This window comes from Acanthamoeba castellanii (genome assembly GCF_000313135.1).
Source record: "Acanthamoeba castellanii str. Neff unplaced genomic scaffold scf7180000084777, whole genome shotgun sequence".
Lineage (NCBI taxonomy): Eukaryota > Discosea > Longamoebia > Acanthamoebidae > Acanthamoeba > Acanthamoeba castellanii.
The window spans coordinates 155,882-180,919 of record NW_004457712.1 but is presented as its reverse complement, the minus strand read 5'-3'; the positions used below and the strand labels follow the sequence as shown (position 1 = coordinate 180,919).

Sequence of the window (25,038 nt, the reverse complement as noted above, 5' to 3'; positions counted from 1 at the left end):
GCGCAAGAAAACTACCCAGAATGCAAACAAAACAACAGAAAAATCGAAAAAGTTTAGAACACTACAGCCTATCATACACCCGTGTTGTGCACAATCAACGATCCTTGACTCTGTCCTGCATCAATCCAGCTGCTCCTCCTCTTCCCTCGCCGTCCTCCCGTTTTCTCGTTTTTCCATTTCGCTTTCGTTTTCGTTCATGTGGTCTTCACTTCTTCCGGGAGGCCTTGAGGGCCTTCTTGAGGTCCTTCACCTTCTTCTTGGTGTCGTTCTTGAGGTCGTAGAGCTCCTTCTCGCTGAGGCGCGGCAGATCGGTGAGCATCTTCACCAGCTCCTCCCTCGCCGTCGAGGCCTTGTTGGCCTTCTTGTCTCGCTCCCGCTTCTCGCCGTTTTCGTTGTGGTCGCCGCCGTTGTCGTGGTCGTCGCGCGGGTACGCCACATTCCCGCACTTCTTCAGCTGGCTGAGCGTGTTGTAGATCATCGACATCTTCTCGAAGTGGACCAGCTCGCTTTCCTCCTCCTCCTCCTCGCCGCCGCCCTGGATTCCACTGCCACCGCCGGCTTGAATCCCACTGCCGTCGCCCGCTTGAATACCACTGCCACTGCCGCCGTCACCGCCGCCCTGGATTCCACTGCCGCCTTCCGCTTGAATACCACTGCCGCCGCTGCCGGGTATGGCGCTGCCGCCCTGAATTCCGCTGCCCTCGCTGACCTTGATCTTGATGGAGGACTTGTTCTCCTCGATCATCGTGAGATCGGAGAGGATGAACGAGAGCACGGGGATGGCCGGCGCCTCGACCTTGGCCAGCGTCTCCCTGTACCGCTTGAAGTTGCCCCCGGACTCAAAGAACTCCTGCGCTCCCCCGGCGGGCGGTGTGAGATTGATCCATCACGTGAACGCACGCACGCACACACAACGCACACACACACACACACACACATACACACACACACAACGCCACACACCATACACACACACCACAAGAAGGGGAATACGGTACCTTGAGGCGTTCGTACATCTGGCTGACCTTCTTGGGAAGGCTGTTCCACTCCTTCTCCAGCCTTTCGATGGGCGTGAGGTTGAGTGTCGAGTAGAGTTGCATGGCCGACTGGAAGTTTTGCTGTTTTGTTGTTTTAACGCCAAAGGCGGTGAGCACTTGCGCGGTTTGTTTTTTCCAAGCGCCATTCACACACGTGCAATCGTACCAAGTTGAGGCAAGCATCGGCGACTTGGATGAAGAGCGAAAGCATCTTTGAGCGCTTCTTGGAGGAGTGGTCGCAAGTGAGAATCGCGCTGGCGGCCCAGAAGCTCACCGCATTGAATCGATTGATTAATCGGGTCAGCTTTTTCGCTGTTGTTTGTGTACGTGCGTGCGTGCGTGCGTATTGTCAGTCAAGATCTATGGGCCAAAGCGCGACACGCGAGGAGGTCTGCTTGCACGAACCCTTCTCTTTGCCATCCTTTTTGCTCCATGCCAGCTGTAGGAACTCTCTGAGCGAGATCTCCTTGTAGAGCTGCAGGCAAAGACGCGATGTCAGGTGAGTGTGGTGGTGGTGGTGGTGTCCAACAAACGGGTCGCGGTGTCTGGGGGCTTGTGGAGGCATTACCCGCTCTTCGATGAGGGTCATCTGGCGGGCGATGTCGGCCGGGTCGTGGTCGTCATCTTCGAGGTCGGGCACGCGATGCGTGATGTCCTCGCTGACCGCCAGCGCCGCGCGCTCCTTCTCCGCGTCGACTTCCTCCTGTGTCAGCCGCTTCCTGTAGGCCTCGCCCTGCACCCGGAACACCGAACGCAGATCGTCGGCGTGCGCCTCGAAGCCCTTCGAACCTGCGCGCGCGTGCGACACGGCTTAGAAATCTGCGGAGCTGTGCTGCGCTGTGTCGTGGTGGCAGCGAGGAGAGAGAGAGAGAGAGCAAGTACCGAGGTCGGACAGGAACATGTTGAAGAAGATGGCGTTCTCTTCGGTGAAGTCCTCGAAGTAGAACGTCATCCACTTCTTGAAGACGTCGATCACCCTCCCGTCCTGTGCACACATGAAGGTGAGAATTAGGAGGAGGTAAGAGGTAAGAGGAAGGAAGGAAGGAAGGAAGGGGTACCTCGCTGTCGTAGAAGCGCTCCATGAGGCGGGTCATGAGGGACTGCGAGTCGACAAAGTAGGAGTGAGTGGCCACGAAGGTCTCCACGTAGGCCGGTTGCGTGTCGCCCTCATCCGCCGTAAGCAGCTCCACCAGTCCGTCCAAGTTGCCTGTTAGCCGTACGGCATTTAAAATAATCATTGTTATTATTTATTTATTGGCAGTTGATTTTTGTTTTGTAGCGTACCGGCACGAATCAGTTTCTTGTTGTTGCGATTGCCATAGATGATCACGGAACCTCGCTTGTCTAAACCAATGAAATGGGAAATGATTCAGGTGAGCTCAGTACGTAGCAACGCAGGGTCGAAATAACTAAAAAAAGAATTAAAAAGATTTTAAAAAACGAAAGCGACAGGGAAGAACGAAGCGAAAGCGAACAAAGAACGGAGTCGGGGAGGGCATATACTGTTGATGGTGTTGTTGTTTGTCTGTATGAGCTCGAGAAAGTTGGGCACGGAGAAAAGGCGTTCTCCGGTGGCCTTGCTGATGGTCTGCCTGTCCCTCGCCTGGAGCGAGCCCCTCTTTCGCAGCCGTGCCGCCCTGTCCATGATGCTGCGGGGTGCACGGAAAGATAAGCAATACGACTTGAGATCTCAGCAGAGATGTAGAAGTATCGGGGGGCGCAGTTCGTAGAAGATGAGGAAAGCGAGCTGGGGTTTGGAGGATGAAATCACCGTCGTCTATCGGAATCAAAAAGCTGAGTTTTTATCCGTGAAGGTGCTGATAATCGATTCTATCGATTGCGAAGGTGGTCCCTCCGCGGCCCAAAACACAAGAAGAGATGCGGATGAAGGAAGGTGCGTAGATGAAGGCCTTCTTGCCGGTCGAACAGTAGAAAACGGCGTGCTCGGTGACGGTTCCTCGTGGCTGGTGCTTGGGGAGCAAGGAGACGGTGGCTGTGGTACTATATCCAGCCCCCGGATTGGCTCACGCTGGGTGGCCTAGCGATCGTCCACGCGTCGCACAACAACCAAAGGCCGGGCAAGCACACAGACACGCTGCGGGGCGCATCTTTCTGGAAGAGGAAAAGCAGCGGACCAGATGAAAGATGGATTGATGCTGAAGTGTATTGGAGACCTCTCTCTTCAGTACATCGAGCGGGAGGCAATTCCGCGCTATGGGGGTTCCTCCTCGTTCGTCGTTGTGTTGGGGGAAGGGGCAAAGTGGAGACCTTACTGGTCGGCAGCCTCCTCGGTGACCTCGGGCTTCTTGTAGATGCCCTCGTAGACGCGGGGGTTGTGGAGGAGAGCCTTGTAGTACTCAGCGCGCTGCTTCTTGATCTGCTTGGACTTCTTGAAGTGCTCCCTCTTCTTGGCGAGGATGGCGTCCTTCTTCTCGGCGCGGGCCTTCTCCTGGAGGATCTGGTTCCTGATGCGGGTCTTCTCGTAGGGGTTGAGCTTGATCATCACACCACGGTTCTTCAAGGGGTTCTTCTTGCGGATGGTGCGGGTGGGCTTGCGGTTGGCCTTGCGGAGGTGGCTCTGGACCTCGTCGGAGGTCATGATGCGGGTGAGATCGGCGTTGGTCATGAGCGGACGGGGCAGGGTGAAGTGCGTCTTCTCAGTCGACTTCTTGGTGTAGGTGCCGTAGATGGCATCGAGCTTCTCGAAGGCATCCTTGGTCCAGATGACGAAGCGGCCGAGGTGACCACCGGGGGCAAGCTGGAGGAGGTTCATGCGCTCAACGCTGCAGAGCTCCACACCGGGGATGTTCCTATTGAAGGTCGAGAAGAGAAGATTAGCCAAATGGGCATTGATTCGCAAGTTTTAAAAAGGGGAGGGCAGTACCTGAAAGCGAAGACGAGGGGGGACTTCTGATCGTAGATCACGAGGGGACCACGCCTCTGGACGCGGCGCCTGTTCCTCATCTTACCCACACCACGACGGATCTTGCGGGAATCCTTGACCTTCTCGACGTCCTCATAGGCGTTGAGCTTCTTGAGGAGGGCGACGGCGTGCTTGGTCTTGGTGACGTCCTTGACGGCCTCGGTGGCGACGACGAGCGGCACCTCGGGGATCTGGCTGATCTTGTGACCACGGGCCATCACGAGGGCGGGGACGGCCGACGCGGCGAGCGCCGAGCAGAGAGCGAAACGCTTCTGGTTGACGTTGACCTTGCGGTGCCACCTCCTGTAGGTCTTGGTCGGGGCGAACATGCGACCTCCGCGGCACATGTTACCGAAGGCACCCTGGCCTGCGCGGTGGGTACCACCACCGGGCACGCGGGGAATACGGGCCACGGCGCGACCGGTACCCCACGACTCGGCCGACGACTGCATGCCAGCGCGGCGCGAGACGGCGTAGGCCTGACGGCGGTTCTTGGCGAGGGCCGAGTGAACCTCCTGGACGACGTCGGGGCGGATGGGCGAGGTGAACACCGCGGGGAGCAGCACAGTGGCGCCAGCGCCTTCACCACCGTGAACCTGAACGAGGGGACGAGAGGCCTGCGGAGACAAGAGATTAATTAGAAGGCGAAGATGCATAGGTTCTAGAACGCACGTATAAACAGCCCCATCAACACCACGGAGTTCACTCTCCCGAAGACCGAAGCACACAGGACCCACCCGCAAAGATGAAGGGTAGTGGCGTACCATTTCTATGTGACGACGAGGATAGGAAGAGAGGGAAAGAAGAAAAAGGCTGCTTCAGTTGCTCCCCGGTTATTATAAGGTTCGATATTTGGCCGAATTCCGCAAGTCGACAGATTAGAAAAAACAAAGAATTCCACAACCAAAAATAAAGCTAGAAAAGCAAGCTGGCCTTCACATCGTCGTCCCTCCGCTGATTGCTCCCTCTTTTGTTGGGTAGTGCTGACAACCCACGCGGGTCGGTGACGTATCCGCTCTGCCTGCTGCTTTTCCTTCAGTTTCGGCCAAAATGAAGTGGGAAGGGCAGCGTTACACTTCTGGAAGGAACGGGTGGGTTGCTTCGAGGCAAGATTGACCTGGCTGCTCCCATAAGATGCACTCACAACAAAGCCCGACACGAACGCACAACTGACGGTGTAGCGATGGCCAGCACAGTTGATTCCACCAGGGTGCGCGAGCACAGCGAAGAGAACGAGCCTCTTTTTGAGGAGAAGCTTGATCGTCTGGCCAAAATGGTCCCTACTCACTCCTACACCAGCTCTCACCTAAGCTGTATTTGCTCATCATCCTTTACTTCATCAGGTAAGGCGGAGCCGGTACACCGTGTTCTTCACCGGCGCAGGAGTGTCGACCTCGGCCGGCGTGGGCGACTACCGAGGTCCCGAAGGCGCCTGGACTCGCCGCAAGATCAAGCAGCTCGAGGCCCTCGGCCCGCTACGTTCGGTCGAGGACGAGAGCGAGCTGCGCAAGCTCAAGGAGGAGGCCGCGCGTGCAGAGAAGAAGGCCAAGGCGCGGGTGGACATGTGCGACGCCCAGCCGACGCCCTCGCACATGGCCATGGCCACACTCCTGCGCCTCGGCCTCGCGCACTACGTCATCACCACCAACCTCGACGGCATATTCAGGAAGGCGGGGCTGCAGGCCCACGAACAGCTGTGTTGCCTGCACGGCGACATCTACGTCGAGCGGTGCACCAGCTGCGACTACGACTTTGAGCGCAACTACCATGTGCGCCAGCCCGAGGTGCACGTGCACGACCACAAGGTCGGCACCTGCGCCCGGTGCGGCAGCGCGCCGCCGGCGCACTACACCGGCACGCCGGGCAACCTCAAGATGCAGAACGGCCGCTGGGGCGGACGCATGGTGGGCACCCGCGACCGCAACTGCGGCACCAAGGACACCCACATCAACTTTGGCGAGCTGCTCGACGAGGTGGACTGGACCGAGGCCGACACCCACTGCCGCCGGGCCGACCTGTGCATCATCGCCGGCACGTCCATGTCCCTGCGCCACATCACCCACTTCCCCTTCCTGGCGCGTCGGGTCGTGTTGGTCAACCTCCAGCCCACGCCCGACGACCACAAGGTCGCCCTGCGCCTGTGGGCCAAGTGCGACCCCGTGTTCGAGGGACTGATGGCGCGCCTGGGCCTCGCCATCGACCCTATCCCGCCCTGGCGGCCCCGCGACGCCCTGCCACTCGACCGGCTCCCGGCCTACGTGCACCCCTACTACAAGATGAAGGCACAGCTGCTCGAACAGATGGCCCTGCTGCGTGAAGCCGAGGCAGAGGACAGAAGAAGGGAGCAGGAGCAGCAGCAGCAAGAAGAAGAAGGTGAAAAGGAGGTGGTCGGACGCGGGTATCAGCCGATGAGGTGATTGATGGTGGCAAAAATGTTGGTTACGTGTTGGTGGGTGGATGCACCACTCGAAAAATAAAAACCGGGAAAGTACAACTCTCTTTCAGCTCGCCTCTTCATCCGGCGATGAAGAAGAAAGAGAAGACGACGGCCGGAGAGCAACCGCTCTGTTAGCGCGAGGCAGCGGTGTCCATCTCCTTGTTCCTGGCGGGGTCGGTGCACTGGTTGGGATGGTTCATGCCAGTGGTGTGGCACCAGTCGCTCTTGTGGCCGGCGTAGTTGGCACCGGCGAGCTTGGCCTTAACCACCTCCGTGGTGCCGTCGTTGGGCGAGTAGAGCGCCAGCGAAGCGCCGAACACACAGTAGCCTCCGAACAGGGCTGCGCGCACAGGGAAGCATGTTTCCGGTCAGCACGCGTACCACCCCCCCCCAACGGCAGGGACCGTACCATCCTTGTACTGGGTGGTGTAGTAGAAAACATCCTTGGTGATGCCGGCGGGGAGGGCGTTGGCCCACTTGGTGGCGCCGTCGTAGGTCAAGTCGTTGTTCTTGCCGCAGCCCACGCCAAAGATGTCGCCTGCGAGCGCACGCAACCAATGGTGAGTCACTCCGGGGACGAAACCGCGAGCGAGGCACGAGCAGGCTGCAAACGCGCACCGATGGCGGCGAGGTTGCCGGCGAGACCGGAGCCATAGTAGGGGCTGCCGACCGACTGGATGAGGCGACCGCCCTTAGCAGCCTCCAGGTTGGACCAGTAGTAGGCGTGCAGGTGCGTTGCCGCGAGGCCACCCTGCGAGTGGGCCACCTGAAAAGGGGTCGCACGTCTTGCATGTAAGTTGCCGTTGTGGTCGTGGTTGTGTGTGCGGGTGCGGGTGGCATTCTGGGGCCGTACGATGGAGAAGGAATCGAACTGGTTGCCGAAATCGCGGATCTTGAGGGCAAACGCGTCGTTGGAGCGCACCTGGTTGTAGTCCTGGAACTGGACGGCATTGGTGAAGTCCGACAGCGGGAACTCGTTCTGGCCGGCGCAGTAGCCGTGCACGAGGATGAGCTTACCACCGGCCTGTGGTGTGACAAAGCAGTGTTAGTTGCGTTCGCACCGAGGCCAGAACGCGCTGGGCGTGGCCGTACCTCAGAGGCCCTGGTGCGGTTGCGCAGAGCCATGGCCGCGGGGCGAGGACCGACGGTCATCTCCTCGGTGATGGCGACGTTGTCGCGCTTGTGGGGGTTGGCCTGGAAGCTCTTGATGGCCGACGCATCGACGTAAATGGCACTGCGCTCGGAGAGCACGACGTTCCAGTTCCTGTCCTCGAGCCACACATTGCGCAGCTGGAACGGCGCAGTCACGCCCGCCTACGTCCCGCCAACAAAACACGCACAAACAGCGATCAGCCGATTGGCGCTGTGGTGTGTGGTGTGTGGTGTGTGGTGTGTGGTGTGTGGTGTGTGTACCTTGTGGACCCAATCCTCGTGGAGCTGGAGAGTGACGACGGTCTCGCCGGCGGCGCTCTTGTAGGGGTCCACCATGGCCTGCACCCATGCGACAGGCGCGTACTCGTAGCCGGTGCTGTCCGTGCCCCACACCTCGGCGTAGGCCTTGGTGGTGCTCTCCTCCGAGTCCTGTGACCGCGCAATTCACAAATGAGCACGCGCACCGGACGAGCAGCACGATAAAGAAAAGGTGCGTACCACGTCGTAGCTGTCGACATCGATGTGGAAGTAGAAGAACTTTTCCTTCGCGTTGTACTCAACATCGGCCAGGCCTTGAGGTGAAGAGGCGAGCGTGAGCAAGCGCGCGGCGGACGTGCGAGGAGGGAGAGGGAGGAGTACCGGTGAGGGTGATGTAGGGGTTGACGACGTGGAAGGAGTGCTCGGTGCTCCTCTCGAAAGCGACGCCGTCGACGGTGACGCCCTTGAACACGCTCTGCGCCATGTACTGGCCGGGGGCAAGCGCCTCGATCACAGCGCCGTAGATGCCGTCATTGGGAGCCAAGTCAGCGTGGACGCCGTCATCGTGCATGGGCACGTCGATCTACACACAGACGAACCACGCACAGTCGGTGAGTCAAAAGAAGACGGTGCGACGCGACAGCACGGGTCTGGACACGCACCTTACGGCCGTCGGGCAAGCGAACGCTCATGACGGTCGAGGCGCTAGCAAGCTGGAGCACGCCGGGGCGGCCCTGGAGGTAGAGTTCGCCTTCGGCGTTGTGGATGTTGGCGACGAGGCCGACCTCCTGGCCGACCTCGAGCTCGTACTTGTTGAGGTGCGAGAAGAGCTTCACGCTGGCCTTGTTGGTGATCATGACCACCGCCGTGGGCTTGTCCGTGGCCACGTCAGCCACGCCCTTGATGACGAGCGTCGCCGTCCAGGTACCGACGGTGGGGTTCTTGAAGGAGTAGGTCGTGACCGGGTACGAAGCGCCGTCAATACCGAACGGGCCGCTCGTCTGCATCAACGCACGCGACGCGATAATGAGCGCTCGCACACACTGAGGCGACTGACTGAAGCGCGAAGGCCTGCACACGGGCGTACCTTGGTGAAGGGCAGCTCGTACTCCTTGCCGATGCCGGCCGCGGCACGCTCGGCCCAGAGGGCGCTGGTGGCGAGGGCGACGTTGATCGAGAGGGGAAGCTCGTTGGGCGGCTGCACGATGATGTCCATGTTGTCCTCGTAGGGCGAGAACACCGAGATATCCAGCTCGACCTTGCTATCGACCACCATCTGTCGGGTAACGCGGCGAAATAAGTTGCGTAAATCAACAAATAGTGGTGAAGTAGATGACGATGATGAATTGTGGAAAGTACCTCGCCCTTCCACACGAAGGTGCCATCGTCGGCCTTGGAGAAGGTCAACTCGTGCCACGAAGATTCACTGTTGAGGGCGGCCAGCTCGGGCTTGGGGATGCGGTGCTGAGCGAATTCGGAGGGCGGACCCTGGAGCTTCTTCCTGAATTCGTCCGAGGGCGGCTTGATCGCCAGGCACGACGTTGCCACGAGAGCAAGCGCCAGCAGAATGAAGAACTTCATCTTCACACAGAGCCCTTCTATTTTCAGATCACGAATTTTATCAATGGCACAGCCTTCAAGAACAGATCCAGACCCTTAGTCGCAAGCGCGGCGTACCTTCTGCAAGTGATTTGTTGGAGATGATGGAATGAGTGAATCGTGTCGGAACAATAATCAATTTCCTTATTAATACGCCGAGGAATGCTGAGGAATGCGCCCACCGAGCACGGGGATTGGTGTGTGGTGAGGGAATTGCCACCCAGGAGAAAGCAGTCGAGTCTTCTTGTGTGAAAAAAGAAAGAAGGAAATGCTCTCTTCGTCTGGCGCCTGTTCGCTGCGCACGACCGCGAGGGGTTTACCAGCGACCGGGCGTGCCGTGGCACGAGCCGGCCAACAGTACGCCCTCCCATACGAACGGGCAGGGGAGAGGAGCCAACACGACGCCGATCCAGTCCTGTGGGCGGAGGTTAGATCGGCCACTCACGTGCATCACCACCTTGCAGGATCAGAAGGCGTACAAAGTAGGGAGCAGGGCCGTGGGGACAGCAGCAAGTGTTGTAAGCATCAACGTGCACTGGCGCACACAAAGCACAGCCCCACAAAGTGAGTGATCACCATCGTCGCTGTGAGCATTCACTCGCACGGGAGCAAAGTGGACGGCTATGTACCTTTGTAGATGAGCGGAGTGAAGTACTTCTGGAGGAAGTACTGGTACTGGATGGCGTTGTCCTTCGCCTTCTTGTCGGCCATCACCTGCCTCATCTCGGCAGGGAAGTACTGGTCTGCACAGTGCTCCGCCACCGTGAGCGTCAGCATTGCCCCCGACCGGAGCGATAACAAGAAGTGGGTCGACCACGTGGACGCAGCAAGCGTACCGGTGTAGACCTGCACGAAGCGGCGAACGCACTCGAGGGTGTTGTTGTTGTAGGAGGTCGTCTGCGAGCACACGCACATGGCGTTCTGTTCGTAGACCGACGGAAGCCACCACTTGTTGGTCTCATACCTGGTGCAACCCCACACGGTCAGCACTTAATCAACGTGGGGGGGGGGTGACTTCTTGATGATAACGGTGGAGCGGAGAGGGAACCAGGTGCAGTTCTTGTTGGTGTAGCCGCCGGGTACCCGGTCGCAAGTATTGGGGAGGGCACCGTCAGCGGAGACGACGTCCGGAGCGAAGGAGGCGTCGGCCCCGCGCAAGGCTCCGGAGAACAGGGCCAAGAAGCACACCGCAACCACCACGACCGGCATCTTCGTCATCTTCATCTTCTTTTTTCTGGCCGCAACCAACACAACCTCCGTCTCTGTTTCTGTATTAATTGCGGGGTTGTCGGGATATTTGTGACCTATCGGAAGTATTTGTAGCAACCGGTTGGCCACACTTTATTCACACAGGCGCGTACCCCACCACCCCGTCGTACTGGTTGTCGTTCATCCTCTTCAACACGATGACAGCTCTCTGGTGGCTCTTCCTTCTTACTCGCCGAGGCCCATCATGTTACCAAGGCCGCCGAGTCCGCCCAGACCGCCGCCACCGCCGCCCAGGGAGCGCATCATGTTCTGGATGGCGCCCATGCCGCCCATCTGCTTCATCACGTGCGGTGGGATGAGGTTCGACATCTGCGATAGGTTCCTGCCCTTGAGCTCTCCGCCCTGCGCATTTCCAACGAGAGCGGAACACGAGTGAGATACGGCACCATGGAGAGCGAAGGGCGCCGAGGGGGAGTGATGTTTGTTTTTCGGAGAAGGTGCAAAAGTACCTTGCCGAGCTTGAGGCCCTTGACCTTCTTCATCACCTTCTCGAAGTGCTTGAACTGTTCGAGAAGCTCGTTGACTTCCTTCACCGATCGACCCGACCCGCGGGCGATGCGCACGATGCGGGACTGCGAGTTCTTGGCCAGCACCTTCGAGTCATCCAGCTCTGCGCGATGTACATGCCAGACGCGCGAGTTAGCGGACATCGCGAAAGATTGGTTCAACACGATTGGCGGCAATCTTACCTCGTCGGTCATCGAGTCCATGATGGTCATGTAGCTCTTGATCTTCTGTGATGAATCTCGGCCAGCCCCCTCCTTGAGGATGCTGCCCATGCCCGGCAACATCTCCATCACCTTGTTCAACGGTCCCATCTACACCATTGCCGTGTCCACACGTCAGTGAAAAGGCCAAGAAGAAGGAGACAGTGGTACTGAGGTAGAGCATGAAGGTTTACCTTGAGGATATTGGAGAACTGTTCGTACATGTCCCTCAGAGTGAAGATACCCTCCGACAATCGCTTGTAGAGTTCGGGCTGGCCGTCGAGCGGCACCGCCTTCTTGATTGTGTCAACCAGGCCCGCCATGTCTCCCATACCTGTTTAAGCGGCAAACGCACAGAGATCGGAGACGGATGAGTGTTGTTGACACACATCTGTGGGGAGAAAGAAATCGAGCGGTGGCGTACCCAACATCTTGCTGACGAAGGGCCTCACAGCAAACGTCTCAAAATCGTCGATGTGTTCACCGGTGCCGATGAATGTGATAGGGCTCCCCGTCGCAGCCACACTGCGCACAAATGACTGCGTGTCAGCGAACCTCGAAGCCGTGAAAGAGAGGGTGCAGTAGAGGTTCTAGTGGCAGCAACGTACGCAGAGAGGGCGCCACCTCCCTTGGCGTGGCCGTCGAGCTTGGTCATGATGATGGAACCGATGCCCACCTTCTGCTTGAAGGCCTGTGCCTGATCGAACGCAGCCTGACCGATGGTACCGTCCATCACGAACGTCACCGTGTCCGGTTTCTGTCCGATTGCACACCGACAAGAGGCAAGAGTGAGTGAGTGGGGTGCCATTGGATGGACGGGCTGGAGCCACGTACGATGGCGGCGGCGACTTGCTCCATCTCTTCGAAGAGGGCAGCCTCCTGCTTGTGACGACCGCTGGTGTCGACGATGATGATCTCGTAGCCCTCCTGCTTGAACTTCTCCACGCCCTCCTCGGCGACCTTGACGGGATCGGTCTCGGTGTAGCTGCCGTAGAAGGGGATCTTGGCCTTGGTGGCGTTCTGCTTGAGCTGATCGAACGCACCGGCACGGAAGGTGTCGGCGCACACGAGGCAGGCCTTCCAGCTCTTCCTCTTGTAGTGGTAGGCCAGCTTGGTGACGGTGGTGGTCTTGCCAGCACCCTGGAGTCCTACGAACATGATGACGTTGGGCTTGCCCTTGACCAGCTTGTAGGGCTTCTGGCCGGGATCAACCAGAGCACAGAGCTCATCGAACACGGCCTGGCGGAGAGAGTGTGAGACGGCGGATAGATGATCAAAGATGATGCAGCGCAACATGCAAAAATGAAGGCAACTCGGGAGGGCACATGCAAATGCTCTCAAATTGTAGTGAAATCGAGGGAGTGCTGGGCAGTGCTCACCTGCTGGATGATCTTTCTCTTGTTGAGACCAGCGGCCATGTCCTCGATCTTGACCTTGTCGAGAATGTTCTTTCGCAGCTTGAGCACGAGGTTGAATTGCACGTCGGCAGCCATCAGGGCGTTGGAGATCTCCTTCAACATGGCATCCACGACGTCCTTGTCGATGACCGTGCTGTTGGACATGTTACGCAGCGCATGCGTAATCTTCGAACCGAGCTCCGCTAGCACCATCTTGTCTCAACTGCCTGAATAATCAAATCTATCTATGTATCACAATCTATCAAGAGGCAGAAAAATGAGAGTCCACCAAGATGGAGCGGAAGTAAAAGAAAATCATTTATATTTTCTCAGGCCATGAAATTCTGCGGGATGCAACGTGGGAAAGTCCGATTTGGTCAAAACAAAAATAAGAAATGGAGAAAAAATGTAAAATAAAAAATAAAAAAATAACAAAAAAGAATGGAGCATGCAGTGGGAGATGCCACGAGCGGGCCGTGAAGCTGGGTCTGCCGTGCGTCTACTACAAGCTCAACGAAAAGGAGGGCACTGGGCAGGTCCTAGACCACTCGGGCTACGCCCTTCACGCCAAGGCAGTGGGCGGACTCGCTTCAGCCCCAGGCCTGGCTGGCGATGCGGTTGCCTTTGCCGGTATGTTTTGCAGCTCATTCACTTCTTTTGCTCATTAAATTATCACACCTCATAGGATTGTTGATTTTTTAATCCATTTTGTTTAATTTAAATCCATTTTCGCCATTCCTTGTGATCGTCCAGGCGAGACCTATGTGGAATGTCCGCAGAGCCTGCGCGACATGGCGTTCCCGCACATGGAAAAGGGCGAGGTGGTGAGTTCGATCACGCTGACGCTGCTGGCCAAGCTGCCCGCCGAGCTCACGGCGCCACCCCACACGCTGTACTGCACGCATGCACGCGAGCAGGGTTGCCACTACGAGAACGGCTACCTGTTCTTCTGGCACTTCTACACTGGCCGCAAGAAGGTGACGCCCACAACCCACATACGCACACGCATACGGCTGACTTTTTCCGTGGCAGGTGGTGTTGCGAGTACCGGTTGCCACCCTCTTGGGTCAGTGGGTGCACACTGCGTGGGTACTGCATGACGGCACACTCTACGCTTATGTCAACGGCGTCGAGCACTGCTCTGCCCAGTTCGCCCAAATCCAGCCCGGTACGCACACGTAGCATCGACACACACGCGCGCAAAGCAGCGCATGCGGGGGCAGCTTGGCTCGGGTTTGGCCGATGTACTGACTCGGCGAAACCCGAAGGCAACTGTGGTGGTCCGTTCCTGCTGGGCGGCGAGTACAACAGCGAGAGCACAGAGTGCGGGCCGAAGCCGTCGTGCCGCTCGCCGCTGCAGCACTTCGCGGTCTATCCTCGGAAGCTGAGCGGCGCCGAGATTCAACGCCACATGCAAGCCGCCGGCATCAAGCACAGCACATGATGACGCCACACACGACCCAACCACCATGAGCCCTCTCCTCAGGGGAAAATCGGAGTAGTGTATTTACGATAAAGTGGTGCAGCCGGGGGGCTAGGAAGACTTGGCCTTGGGGGTGGGCGTGGCGCTCCTTCGTCGCTCCGCCTTGGTGGGCGAGAGCAGCAGCGACGAGTCCTTCGACTTGGTCGGCGTGCTCAGAAGGCTCACAACGCCGTTGCCGTTGCCGTTGGCCGTCGTCGTGGCGGCTGTGGCGTCCTCAGTGGTGGCCCGCTCGTGGCCGTTCTCCTTCTTCTCCGGCGCGTCGGCTTTGGCCGGCGTGTCGAAGATGCCACCGGTGGGAACGGGGATCGGGTCGGCGCTGGCCGCGGCAGCGGCGGCGTGTCGGATGGCGGTGGGCGTGAGCGTGACGCTCCTTCGCTTCTCCGACTTGGGCTTGACGGGCGAGAGCAGCACCGGCGACGACTCGGCCGACGAACTGACCGGCGTGCTCAGCGCGCTGTCGCTGCCAGCCGTGACGGTGGGTGTCGTGGTCGTAGCGTCGGTGGTCTGGGCTTCCTTCTCGGCGTGGGCCTCACCGTTCGCACCAGCGGCACTAGTGCTAGCCACGGTCTCGGCCTTTTCCGCAGGCTTGCTCGGCGCGTCGACAACGGCGTCTCTCGGGCTCGGGATTGGGCTCGTGTCCGGGCTCGGGCTCGGGCTCATGCCGGAAGCATCCGGGGCAGCGTTAGTGCTGGTGTCGGGCGATGCAATGGTGCGACCGACGGCGACGGGAGTGAGCGTGACGCTCCTTCGCTTCTCCGACTTCCTGGGCGAGAAAAGCGACGGCTTGGCCGGCGTGGTGTTGCCGTTGGCCGCGGTGGCACCATCGGCGGGGCTGGCACTGACCACGATGTTGGGCGTTGGCAGTCCCTCCTTCTCCTTCTCCTTCTTCTCTGCCTTGTCTTTCGTCTTCTTCGTCTGCTTCTCTTCGGCGGCCAGCTTCGACTCCTGCTTCGCCTTGCGCTTCTCCTGCTTCAGTCGCTCGGCCTCGGTGTCGGCCTCCTTAAAGTTGAGGTGCGTCACATTCATCAAGATCTCCGTCTGCGCACGCGTTGTGGTTGCTGTTAGCAAGACACACGCACGACACACAGTGTAAGCGGAGCAATACCATTTTGGCACTCATCTCGTCTATCTGCAGGCTGAGCTCGTGGTTCTTCTGCTTCTCGGCCTCGTTTTCGCCCTTGAGTCGTTCCACCTTTTCGTATTCGGCGTCGAGTCGTCGTCGCCACTCGTCGGCCTTGGCCCGCTCCTCGTCGATTTTCTTGTAGAGCTCGAGCGCCATCGCCTCCTCGCCGGTGCCGTCGCTCGCTCTCTTCATCCGCATCTCCATCTCCTTCATCGCCTCCTCGGTGGCCCGCTTCTCGCTTTCGTGTCGCGTTCGCTCTTCCACCAATCGCTCTTCGTTCTTGGTTCGCTCGTCGTCCATGCGTCGCGTGATTTCGTCCACCTTGGCGCGCTCGTCGTCGAGTCGTCGGTTGAGTTCCTCGTTGCGCTGACGCTCTTCCGCCAGCTTCCTCTTGATCCGTTCGGCCCTCGCGCGTTCGTCTTCGTTCTTTTTATGCATCATCTCTTCGTTCTTCCGCGCCGCCTCGTCGACGCTACGCTGGAGCGCGTCGAGATCGGCCGCCTTCTCCTTCGTCAGCCGTTGCTCGAGTTCGGCGCGGGCCCGCGCTTCATTCCGCTTGGCCCGGTCGGCCTGCTCGTCCGCCTCGCGCATGCGCTGGGCAAAGGTCTGCTTGAGGTTCCGGTACTTGTGTCGCTCCCGCTCGTATCGCTGCTTGAGCGACTCGAGCTCGGCCATGGTGCGCTCCCGCTCCCGCCAGAACTTGGCGCCCAGCTCCTCGCTGATCGACTCCTTGATGACCTCCTTGATCGTGTCCTCCACCTGCTCGTCGTCATCATCATCTTCCACTTCTGCCTCCCGCTCCTCCTCCACTTGCTCCTCCTCTTCGTCTTCGTTTCGCTGTCGGCCTTCGCCGGGTCGGGCGTCGTTGCGCTCTGTCCCGCTTCCGACCGACTGCCGCCTCTCATACCCGCCCCGACACACGCCCGCGCCGCTGTCCTCCTCTCCGGCTTCTCGCTCCGACCCGCTGGCCGTGGTCGACGTCCAGCCCTCATCGCTCGCGCTGCCCCTGTTCTTCTTCTCCTTCTTCGCGCCCGTTTTCGCTTTCGGCTTCGTTCGTTCGTTCTTCGCCGCCTGTCGCTTTGGCGTCGACGCCGAGGGCTTGCGCGAATGTGCCGTCGGCGTGGTGCTCGTGGAGTTGAACGGCGGGTTGCGGTAGAGGTCGCCGCCGTTGCCATTGACGTTGCCATCGAGGCCTGCATCGTGAATCAAATCCGCCGAGGTTTTGGACCGCGGCGACGGCAGCGGCGACACGCGGCGCGTCGAGGCGCTCGGCAGCGACAGCGAAGGGAGGGACATGCGCTTGCTGGCGCGCTCCTCGGCCCGGGTCGCGCGGGTGGCGGGATGGCCACCACCAAAGTCCTGAATCGCGGCGTCGCCTTCATCGCCGTCACGGTCGCTCTTCGAATTGCGCCGTCGGCGCAACGACGGCGAAGTCGCGCGCGTGATGAGCACCGGCGGCGTGAGGAACGTGGACGACGAACGACCACCCGAGGCCGAGTGCGGCTGCGGCGTCGCGAGCGAAGTGGCCGAGGCCTGGCGCGATAGCCGGCGTTGGCCCGTCGAGGCCTTGGCCGCCGGCGGCTCATGCTCGCTGTCTTCGTCGTCGGCCGAATCCTCACTGTCGCGGCCGGTCGCAGGGGTAGCAGCGTTGTTGGGGTCGATGTAGGTCGGGAAGGCAAAGGCCGGCGGTTGCTCGGCCAGGCCCGGACCCGGCGGCTGGGTCATGGGCGGCACGGCCACGGCGACCGCGGCGGGGTGGAGGGGCAGTACGGCGTGGCTCGGAATCATGTTCTCCTTCCAGATGAGGTACGCGCACCCGACGCACGTCGCGAGGATGATGATCCAGCACCCGTAGTAGATCGCCGGATTGTTGACCGCGAAGTCGAGGTAGCTCTTCTTCAGCGCGCGCAGCCACCCGAGCGATGGCGTCGTGGCGCCGGTCGGCGGCAGCTGGCCCTGCGCCACCGGTGCGGCACCGTGTTGATGATGCGGCGACGACGGCGGCTGGGCACCAGGGTGGTAGAGGCCGGGCTTCTTCTCCCTCTCCTTCTTCATCTCCTTGACTAGCTTCTCGTAGTCCTTCTTGTTGGCCTTCTCGCTCTTCGACAGCTTGCCGTCGCAATTGCGATCGAACGGCTCGCAGTCAAGCTCCAGCTCTTCCTCCTCCTCGTTGTCGTTGTAGGGGTAGAAGTCGTCTCGAAGGTGGTCGGACTTGCTGGCCTCGACGCCGGAGCCGCTGAGCCCGGCGGCCGGGGCGAGGGCCGCGCTGTTCATGACGGAGGTGAAGGAGAGGAAGAGGACGAAGACGAAGACGCCGATGGCCGCGCCGATGGTCATGATCTTGTACTCGGTCGTGCTGCGCTCGTACTTGAGGGTGATGAACTTGGTGAAGACATAGCACAGCGCGATGTAGAGCACCAGGCACGTCGCCAGCACGAAACCGAGCACCAGGGCCATCGCCGGTGTTTCCTATGGATGGAAATAAGATTGATTGATTAATCATTATGTTTTATTTACATTCTTTATTAGTACAAGAATTATATAATTTTTCATCTAATAATACTTCTAATAATTAATAATTAATAAACTATAAAAAGAGGATTGGGTCGTACCCGAATGCTGAGGGCTTCGTAGAGATGGGAGAGCGGCCATATGGAGAGGCAGTGGTGCGGGTCGTTGTAGCAGATGTAGGGAATGAAGAAGGAGGTTGCTCCGATGATTAGAGCCTTGACAGCCAGCGGTAGTTTGCTCGGATCGAAGAATATGGAGAGCAGCATACCGAGCAGCAGCTCCAAGATGTACAGATGGGGAGACCATTTCGTGCCTCCTCGCATCTTGAGTGAAGATGGATGGCCCGTGTGGGCACCCGTTGTTGTGCTGTTCACGGTGACGTCGAAATGAAATCGAATTTAAAGCGATTTCTCGCTTTTTGCAAACGCTGAAGATGATGAAGCGAGCTTGGGCCCAATCTCTCTAAACCCAGGTCTGCCAGCTCAGGGAAGTAATGTTTTTTGGTGCAGTAAATGATTTTATCCTTAGAAAACAAAACAACAGAAGCATTCCCGTAGGAAGCGTCGACAGGAAGCGGCCGTCTCGCGATTGGCCGTAGGCCACGGAACACTTTCGTGTGCCACTACTACCCCCCCTGCACCACCATCAACGACTGGCTGGTTCACGCTCTCTACACGCCTCCTCCAGTCAAGCCGTTCGCACTGGTGATACAAGTACAGTTAATTGTGATTCTCTTCCCTCGTCGGCGCGCAGGGGTTCAGACAGGGCGAGAGGGAGGCGGAGCGAAGGTGATGCCGGCTCCGGCCTGCTCCCACTGGGCGAGGAGGTGGGTGGTGCGGCTCTGCTCCTGCAGCATCATAATGCTCTTCCTCTTGTCGTGCCAGTCCTTGCGCGACGCCTCGCCTCTCTGTCATTGAACGAGACAAAGAAAGAAGAAGAGGCCTGATAAGAGTGGTGCGAAAAAGAACGAAGGAGTTGTTGGCGCACGTACCTGCGTGGGCTTGAGGGAAGAGCGGGGCACGGCAGGCCTGGGCGAAGACGAACCCTCGCGATCTACACGCAAGAGAGAGAAAGAGAGAGGGAGAGAGAGTTAACAATGCACTCCGCAAACAAGGTGAGCCCACGAAAGTTGATCTTACCTTGGGTCAGCGGCGTCCGACCTTGCGGGGCAGACGCTGCGGCCGGGCGCTGACGAACGGCAGGAACGTGCGTAGCAGAGACTGGTAAGAGAGAGTAAGTCGGTGGAAGAAAGCAAGTCGCGCTGCAGAGCAAAGAGCGAACTGACGGTACCATCGGCGGAAGAAGGTGCGCCACTCTGCGAGTGTTGGTCCTCAAACGCAGCGGCGGGTGAGACTGAGTGAGTGGGCGCTCCGACGAGACTGGCGGGCTTCAGATGAGCCGCTGGCGGTGGAGGTGAGGGTCGGTGTCTCGCCGCGGGAGGAGGAACAACCGAGGCAGCGGAAGCAGGAGTTGCAGCGGCAGCCGGAATGGGCGCGGCCGTGAATGAATCGGAGGAGGAGGTCAGCGGGTGGGGTGTGTGCTGCGAGACGGAAGAGCCGGAAGACGACAAGTGGTTGTACGACGACGAGCGTGCGGGAGGAGGAGAGGCAGCGCCCTTGCTGACCTTCATCTTCTCGAGGCGCTGCTGCGAGCCCTGGCGCGCCAGCGGCTTCGGTCCGGCGGGCGGCGGAGGCTTCGGGCGGGCGCCATCCTCCACCACCGCTGCACCACCATGATTGTCGATCGCCGGCGGCTGCTGAGCCTGCTGATGGTGGTACGACTCGTGTCCATGCTGCTGCTGCTGCTGCTGCTGCTGCTGCTGCTGCTGCTGCTCTCTTCGGCCGCCTCTTCGCTGGGGTCATCTTCGCGAATGGGCAGCGCCTCCGGGTTGCCCTCTGGGCAGACATGCACCCGCAAACACGCTTTCATGTGAGACGCCGCGCTCTGACTGCACCACAGCACCCAGCAAACGTACCGAGCACGGTGACAAAGTTGGATGGGAAGATGCCCACCCTGCCGTCGGGCCGCTGGCCCCACCACCAGCTCTCGTCCTGTGCACAGCGAAGATCATGAACGAAAGTTTCTTCGAACTTCTTCAAAATGGGCGTTCCACTGATTGCATGATGGAATGAGGAAGTACCTCGCGCATGAAGGCGATTAGCTCGAGTCCCTTGGGGAGGGGCAGCTCATCTTCCTCTTGCGATTCGAACTTGTAGGCGGCACGCACGCGCACGACCAGAGCTTCGGCCTGGCGTGCAGGCGCTACGCGGCGTGATTTGCTAGCTCCCGCAATGTGATCTCCTTCAACAGGGGCCTGGGGAGGTAGGGCAGGAGGCGGGGTACTCGAAGATGAAGATGAGCTAAGAGTGCCGGGGCTCAATGCCAGTTGCGATTGCCGAAGCGAGGCAGGCACTACTGTGGATGAAAAAGAGGAAGTAGACTTCACGGTCTTTGCCTCGGGCGGAGCGTGCTCGCCCCCGGCATCTCCATCGGCTGCGCCATTCGGAACTTCGTGCTGCCCTTCCCGGCCGTTTTTTACAACTCCACGGAACGAGCCAGAGGGCGACGTCGAAGGCGAAGCGTACGCCGATGAAGGCGACGGAGAAGTGAAAGATGTGTTGACCTCGTTGTCGATGTTGGTATAGTACTTCTCGTCATCCACCTTCAATTGCCCCAGTATGTCGTCCTTAAGGCGCTCCACTTCGGCCAGGAAGTTGCGTTCCAGCTGATTCAACCGCTCCTCCCACGCAGCCATCTTCCTTCTTCTCCTTCTACTTGTGCTCTTGTTGTCTCGCCACACAAGACACCGTGGTTGCATTAATTTTGATGGCTGGAGTTACTTTAAATGGACCAATCAGCGAGTACCAAGGAGATGGTACGTGGTGGTGTACATAGCATCCAGTGATGGTGGTGTACAACTTCTCAGACAACACTGTGCAGGATGCCACCTTCTGCTCTGATGGAGGAGCTGTTGATGCAGCCTGACACCTCAGAAGCAACAAAGGCAACAATGTTGGTGATCTCCTCCAGCTTGATGAAGCATTGGAGCAGTGAGGTGGGCCACTTCCTTGATGTAGTTGGCCCTCATCTCTTCTGGTGTCAGGCCTGTGTGGGTGTGTGTGTCAACATCAGTGACATGTCCTTGGTTGATGGAGGGGTTCTTATTGTTTGGGTACCTTGCTGAGCAGCCATTCCCTTGATGTAGGTGGCAATGCCATCAGTCCAAGTAGGTCCAGGGAGCATGGTGTTGATGTGTATGTTGGTGCCCTTGGTGAGCTCAGCAAGGCTGCTGTGTTGGCATACCATGATGGATCAGCCACCAATGTGAAGAGAAGCATGATGGCCTGGAGAGTGTGTGGAGTACTGGGAGATGGTGAGCTGGGTGGTCTTGGTCATGTTGTAGTGGATCATGAACAGCTTTACCATGATGGTGGCCTCAGATGCCACAAACATGATGTTCCCCAAGTTGCACTCCAGCATGCACAAACACTGTGTCCAGAAAAAGGTGCCAGTGGCACCTTTTGTAAAGTAAAATCTGTACAAGTGATATATGTGTATGTGCAGCAAAAGCAGTACTTTTGTGAACATGGTGTGTGAGTGGTTTTGGCAAAATATGTACAGAGAGTTGCAAAACAGGGAAAAATGGTGTAGGTCATGGTAAAAGCAGATGGGGGCAATGAAGAATTTCAAGGCATAAGTGTAAAAAAGGGCTAATGTATTTTGTTGAAATGAGGAACAGAACAGAGTGGAGGGAAACATTGCTCCATTGGACTTCCACACTTTCCATGGACCAGAAGAGGAGGAGGAGCTGGTCTTGGGTGTGAGAGGGGCAAGGGCAGGATGTGAAGTTAGGCCTTGTAGGAAGGAAGTGATGGCTGTGAGATCTGACTCCTCCAGGAATTTAGAGTGGAAGGTGAGGAGCCAGTTGGTGAGAGAGGAGATGTTGCCCTCTGCTATGGGGGTAGAGGAGAGGCAGACAAAGCTGGAGTAAAGGGCAGCACAGAAGGAGAGGTAGTAGGTGGGATTTGCCTCATAGAGAATGTGGTAGGGAGTGGTGGGTGATGTGATGGGGTGGGAAGGATTGGGAAGCTCTAAGCTCTGGATGAGGAAGACATCAGGAAATAAGTGAAATTAGAAAAACCGATGCACATCAGGGAAAAGAGTCAACAAATAAAAAAACCGATGCACATCAGGAAAACAATGTGGGACAATAAACACACCAGCCATTCATGGAATTGCGTTGGTTGGCCAAGAAGCTTGGTGAGTGGCTTGGTGAATTGGGGGAGATACTGTTTCTGGAGAGCAAGCTCTGCCTTGTGCTTGATGGTAGATGGCAACTTTTCCTCTTCAGCCTTACCCTTGCCATGTTTCTTGGTAGCTGTAAAGAACAAGCATGTGGTGAGCTTGGAACTTTACCAGCAAAATGAAAACATACTGGTTGGGGTGGTCAGAGTGGTGCCAGCGGCAGTGGGTACTGTGGGCTGAAGTCAGATAATAGTGGTGTAAGTGAAAGTAATGGGGTGTGAATTGGAACAGGAAGGAGTTGATTTGTACCATTTTCCCCTTGGCCAATGCAGAGAGATGCTGGTGCTGTTTGCTTGTGGATGTTGAGGCAAGGGAGGCCTCCTCTGCTCAAGAGGCTGTGGTGGCACATGCAATCTCCCTTCATAACTGGCAAGGAGAGGTCTCCTCATCACTGAGAAGTTTCAACTGGAACAGGTGCTTGCAGAATGTGTTGACAACTTTGGAGGTGATGCTGTGAGGCTGCTCAATCTTGATGTTTTTACTGCGTGGTGCAATGTATTCCACAACACAGATCCAGCCAGATGTGGTGAAGCTCCTCAGGATCTTTGCAGCAGCAGTCAGCCTCTGTGGCTGCATGAATGGCCTGATGAAAGGCCTCCATCTGCCTTTTGATCATGCTCCAGTGGTTGGTGATTAGCAACCAGAAGTTCTCTGGCAAGAGGGAAGTAGTTAGACTTGTGGGGTGAATAACAATTACTACAAAGAAAGGACATACTCTTGGAAGGGGCTTGGTGTTGATAGCACTTATAATGGCAAAGCACAGCAATCATGTCATTGGCACTCAATTCCCTGAAGGCACCAGAGTTGAGGTTGTCAAGGGAGATGAACACCTGACCCTCTGGAACAAGGCAATTGAGTTCCTTGATAAGACTGGAAAAGGGGAACAGTTAGTGAGGACTCAAAACAAAGGTGAAGAGTTAGAGTAGAAATAACATACTCCACCACTCCTGGAGCATTGAACAGGGCCCTTAAGGTAGTCAAGTACTTCTGCAGAGTGGTGGGCTTTGGTGCAGCATGACCCTCAAGCGTTTTCTGTGAGGTGTGGGGTGATGAGTAATGGTTTGGAATACAAAGGTGGTGGACATACCAGGTGCTCAGCAAGAGCATTGTAGTCAGTAACAGTTTTTTTGCCACACATGATCTGGAAGAGTGGGTTTTGGCTGAGGGTGTAGTAGTTCAGGGCCTTCTCAAAAGCATTCAGGACGACTGAGCCTGCTGAGTTGATGTAGTTCTTGAAGCTGGAGATGCAGTCAAGGATGATCCAGCTGAGTTCCATCCCTGCAGCTGCCAGCAGAACTTCATAGACATTCTCCCACTGCCAGTGCTCAATGAGGTTCCAGACCACAACTCTGTGGTTACAATCAATGGCCTCTGGAAGGTTAAAAGTTAGTACCCAAAAAAACTGATGTGCATCAGGAATTGCAAATAGCCTAAAAACTGAATAGCCATGGGTGCAGCTAAAACGAAGTGGTGTGGGAAGTAATACCAAACTCATCAACGTTGTTTTGGTCAAGGTGCTCATCTTCATTGAGAAATCTAACAATGAAGGGCTTGGTTGTGAGACACCCTCCATCCACAACAGACTGCAGCAAGTGATGAATTCCTGGAACTGTCACTGGGCAATGCCATTCTGATGGCAGTGCAGGCAGTTAGCAAGTGAAAGCATCAACACATTGCCAGAATGAAAAGAGGAGTTGTACCAAAGATGGTGCAGTTCCAAATGTCAATGTGGTGTGATGTGGGTTGAACCCAGGTACAGTGCAAAGTTGAAGGGTCTATGCAATTGAGCTGCTCCTTCTGCTGGCAAATTGCTTGGTCATTGTGGGTCACCCAAAGGCTGGCGCTGATGATGTTGGGGTTGGACTGAAGTGATCAGAAATTCAGGAGCATATGAATTTTCATTTCTGCATAGTAATTGAGGTCAGCAACACAAACTGTTAGAGAACATGATTCTCACAGGTTGAATAGAAAACCCAATGTGCATTGGGAAACAAGTCAACAAATAAAAAACCCAATGCACATCAGGAAACAAGTCAACAAATAAAAAACCTGATGCACATCAGTTTGGAACTTGTCAGTGTGGTGAACAGTAAACACACACAAAGTGTACATACTGAGCTCCAGGTTGGGCAGGGCAAGTAGTCTGGCAGCCTCCTTGCATTGCTCTTCAGTGTTGCCTTCAGAGTACTGGCGCACCACCAGCTGCTTGTGAGGCTTGGTCTTGATCTCCTCTGCCTCCATCTCCTTGTCCAGGTCAATCACCACTGGGCATGCATGTTTCCTCTCCTTGTGCTCTTCCTCTACCAGCTTGCACTTCCTTGGTGGTGCTTGGTGCTCCTCCTCCTCCAGCTCCTCCTCCTCCTCTAGCTCCTTCTCTGCCTCCAACTCCTCCTCCTGCTCCTCCTCCAGTGCTTCCTCTCCCTTCTCCTCCTTTTTCTCCTCCTCCACTATCTCCTCCTCCAGCTCCACCCCCTTCTCCTCCTCCACTTGCTCCTCCCCATGCTTCTCCTCCTCCTCCTCCAGCTCCTTCTCCTGCTCTTCCTCCTTCTCCTGCTCTTCCTCCTTATCCTCCATCTGCTCCTCCTCCTCTTCCTCTTCCACATCCATCAGCTCTTTCACTCCCTCCTCTGCTGTCATTGGCATACACTGCATTAGCAGTTTGAGAGACTGCTGCTTCATGCAGCCAGTGTCTTGGCCCCACACCTGCAGCAACCCATCAATGTATGCCTTGGTGATAACCTTGGTGCTGGGTTGCTGGTGCACCTTTGCCAGGGCATTATGGGAGCTTGCTAGAAGCTTGGTGGCTGACATGGCTGAGAAGTTGGGAAGGACTGAGG

The 25,038-nt window shown here is 57.4% G+C and overlaps 11 protein-coding genes across 11 annotated transcripts; 2 read left to right on the top strand and 9 right to left on the bottom strand.

Moving 5' to 3' along the window:
* Positions 1-205: 205 nt before the first annotated feature.
* ACA1_288370 (RasGEF domain containing protein) lies at positions 206-2,682 on the bottom strand (the record flags this gene model as incomplete). The annotated part of the gene is made up of 9 exons (XM_004367814.1): positions 206-850; positions 999-1,118; positions 1,204-1,349; positions 1,443-1,512; positions 1,606-1,826; positions 1,920-2,022; positions 2,096-2,244; positions 2,322-2,381; positions 2,541-2,682. 9 exons carry the CDS (start codon positions 2,680-2,682, stop codon positions 206-208), a joined length of 1,656 nt encoding a protein of 551 aa, XP_004367871.1.
* A 624-nt stretch (positions 2,683-3,306) lies between these two features.
* ACA1_288360 (ribosomal protein L4/L1 family) lies at positions 3,307-4,648 on the bottom strand (the record flags this gene model as incomplete). Its single annotated transcript, XM_004367813.1, is given in 4 exon segments — positions 3,307-3,847; positions 3,922-4,327; positions 4,343-4,540; positions 4,633-4,648. The coding sequence occupies 4 exon segments, from the start codon at positions 4,646-4,648 to the stop codon at positions 3,307-3,309; spliced, it is 1,161 nt and encodes a 386-aa protein (XP_004367870.1).
* A 495-nt stretch (positions 4,649-5,143) lies between these two features.
* ACA1_288350 (transcriptional regulator, Sir2 family protein) lies at positions 5,144-6,377 on the top strand (the record flags this gene model as incomplete). Its single annotated transcript, XM_004367812.1, has 2 exons — positions 5,144-5,236; positions 5,304-6,377. The coding sequence occupies 2 exons, from the start codon at positions 5,144-5,146 to the stop codon at positions 6,375-6,377; spliced, it is 1,167 nt and encodes a 388-aa protein (XP_004367869.1).
* Positions 6,378-6,528: 151 nt separating this feature from the next.
* ACA1_288340 (conditioned medium factor, putative) lies at positions 6,529-9,388 on the bottom strand (the record flags this gene model as incomplete). The annotated part of the gene is made up of 11 exons (XM_004367811.1): positions 6,529-6,737; positions 6,807-6,935; positions 7,016-7,148; positions 7,251-7,421; positions 7,490-7,711; positions 7,811-7,978; positions 8,048-8,121; positions 8,189-8,390; positions 8,470-8,808; positions 8,895-9,083; positions 9,167-9,388. The coding sequence occupies 11 exons, from the start codon at positions 9,386-9,388 to the stop codon at positions 6,529-6,531; spliced, it is 2,058 nt and encodes a 685-aa protein (XP_004367868.1).
* A 334-nt stretch (positions 9,389-9,722) lies between these two features.
* On the bottom strand, positions 9,723-10,630 carry ACA1_288330 (uncharacterized protein; the record flags this gene model as incomplete). Its single annotated transcript, XM_004367810.1, has 5 exons — positions 9,723-9,821; positions 9,886-9,941; positions 10,036-10,149; positions 10,243-10,370; positions 10,455-10,630. 5 exons carry the CDS (start codon positions 10,628-10,630, stop codon positions 9,723-9,725), a joined length of 573 nt encoding a protein of 190 aa, XP_004367867.1.
* Positions 10,631-10,840: 210 nt separating this feature from the next.
* On the bottom strand, positions 10,841-12,992 carry ACA1_288320 (signal peptide binding domain containing protein; the record flags this gene model as incomplete). The annotated part of the gene is made up of 8 exons (XM_004367809.1): positions 10,841-11,017; positions 11,125-11,283; positions 11,365-11,493; positions 11,577-11,716; positions 11,807-11,907; positions 11,991-12,139; positions 12,217-12,621; positions 12,762-12,992. The coding sequence occupies 8 exons, from the start codon at positions 12,990-12,992 to the stop codon at positions 10,841-10,843; spliced, it is 1,491 nt and encodes a 496-aa protein (XP_004367866.1).
* Positions 12,993-13,072: 80 nt separating this feature from the next.
* On the top strand, positions 13,073-14,223 carry ACA1_288310 (uncharacterized protein; the record flags this gene model as incomplete). Its single annotated transcript, XM_004367808.1, has 5 exons — positions 13,073-13,083; positions 13,234-13,409; positions 13,533-13,756; positions 13,812-13,947; positions 14,048-14,223. 5 exons carry the CDS (start codon positions 13,073-13,075, stop codon positions 14,221-14,223), a joined length of 723 nt encoding a protein of 240 aa, XP_004367865.1.
* A 90-nt stretch (positions 14,224-14,313) lies between these two features.
* On the bottom strand, positions 14,314-18,219 carry ACA1_288300 (uncharacterized protein; the record flags this gene model as incomplete). Its single annotated transcript, XM_004367807.1, has 3 exons — positions 14,314-15,300; positions 15,368-17,854; positions 17,998-18,219. 3 exons carry the CDS (start codon positions 18,217-18,219, stop codon positions 14,314-14,316), a joined length of 3,696 nt encoding a protein of 1,231 aa, XP_004367864.1.
* Positions 18,220-18,653: 434 nt separating this feature from the next.
* Positions 18,654-20,651, bottom strand: ACA1_288290 (SH3 domain containing protein; the record flags this gene model as incomplete). The annotated part of the gene is made up of 6 exons (XM_004367806.1): positions 18,654-18,803; positions 18,888-18,949; positions 19,187-19,618; positions 19,675-19,791; positions 19,872-19,947; positions 20,037-20,651. The coding sequence occupies 6 exons, from the start codon at positions 20,649-20,651 to the stop codon at positions 18,654-18,656; spliced, it is 1,452 nt and encodes a 483-aa protein (XP_004367863.1).
* Positions 20,652-20,818: 167 nt separating this feature from the next.
* ACA1_288280 (oxidoreductase, short chain dehydrogenase/reductase family) lies at positions 20,819-21,376 on the bottom strand (the record flags this gene model as incomplete). The annotated part of the gene is made up of 3 exons (XM_004367805.1): positions 20,819-20,877; positions 21,073-21,182; positions 21,261-21,376. 3 exons carry the CDS (start codon positions 21,374-21,376, stop codon positions 20,819-20,821), a joined length of 285 nt encoding a protein of 94 aa, XP_004367862.1.
* Positions 21,377-24,260: 2,884 nt separating this feature from the next.
* On the bottom strand, positions 24,261-24,808 carry ACA1_288270 (uncharacterized protein; the record flags this gene model as incomplete). Its single annotated transcript, XM_004367804.1, has 2 exons — positions 24,261-24,271; positions 24,316-24,808. 2 exons carry the CDS (start codon positions 24,806-24,808, stop codon positions 24,261-24,263), a joined length of 504 nt encoding a protein of 167 aa, XP_004367861.1.
* Between the last annotated feature and the right edge of the window lie 230 nt (positions 24,809-25,038).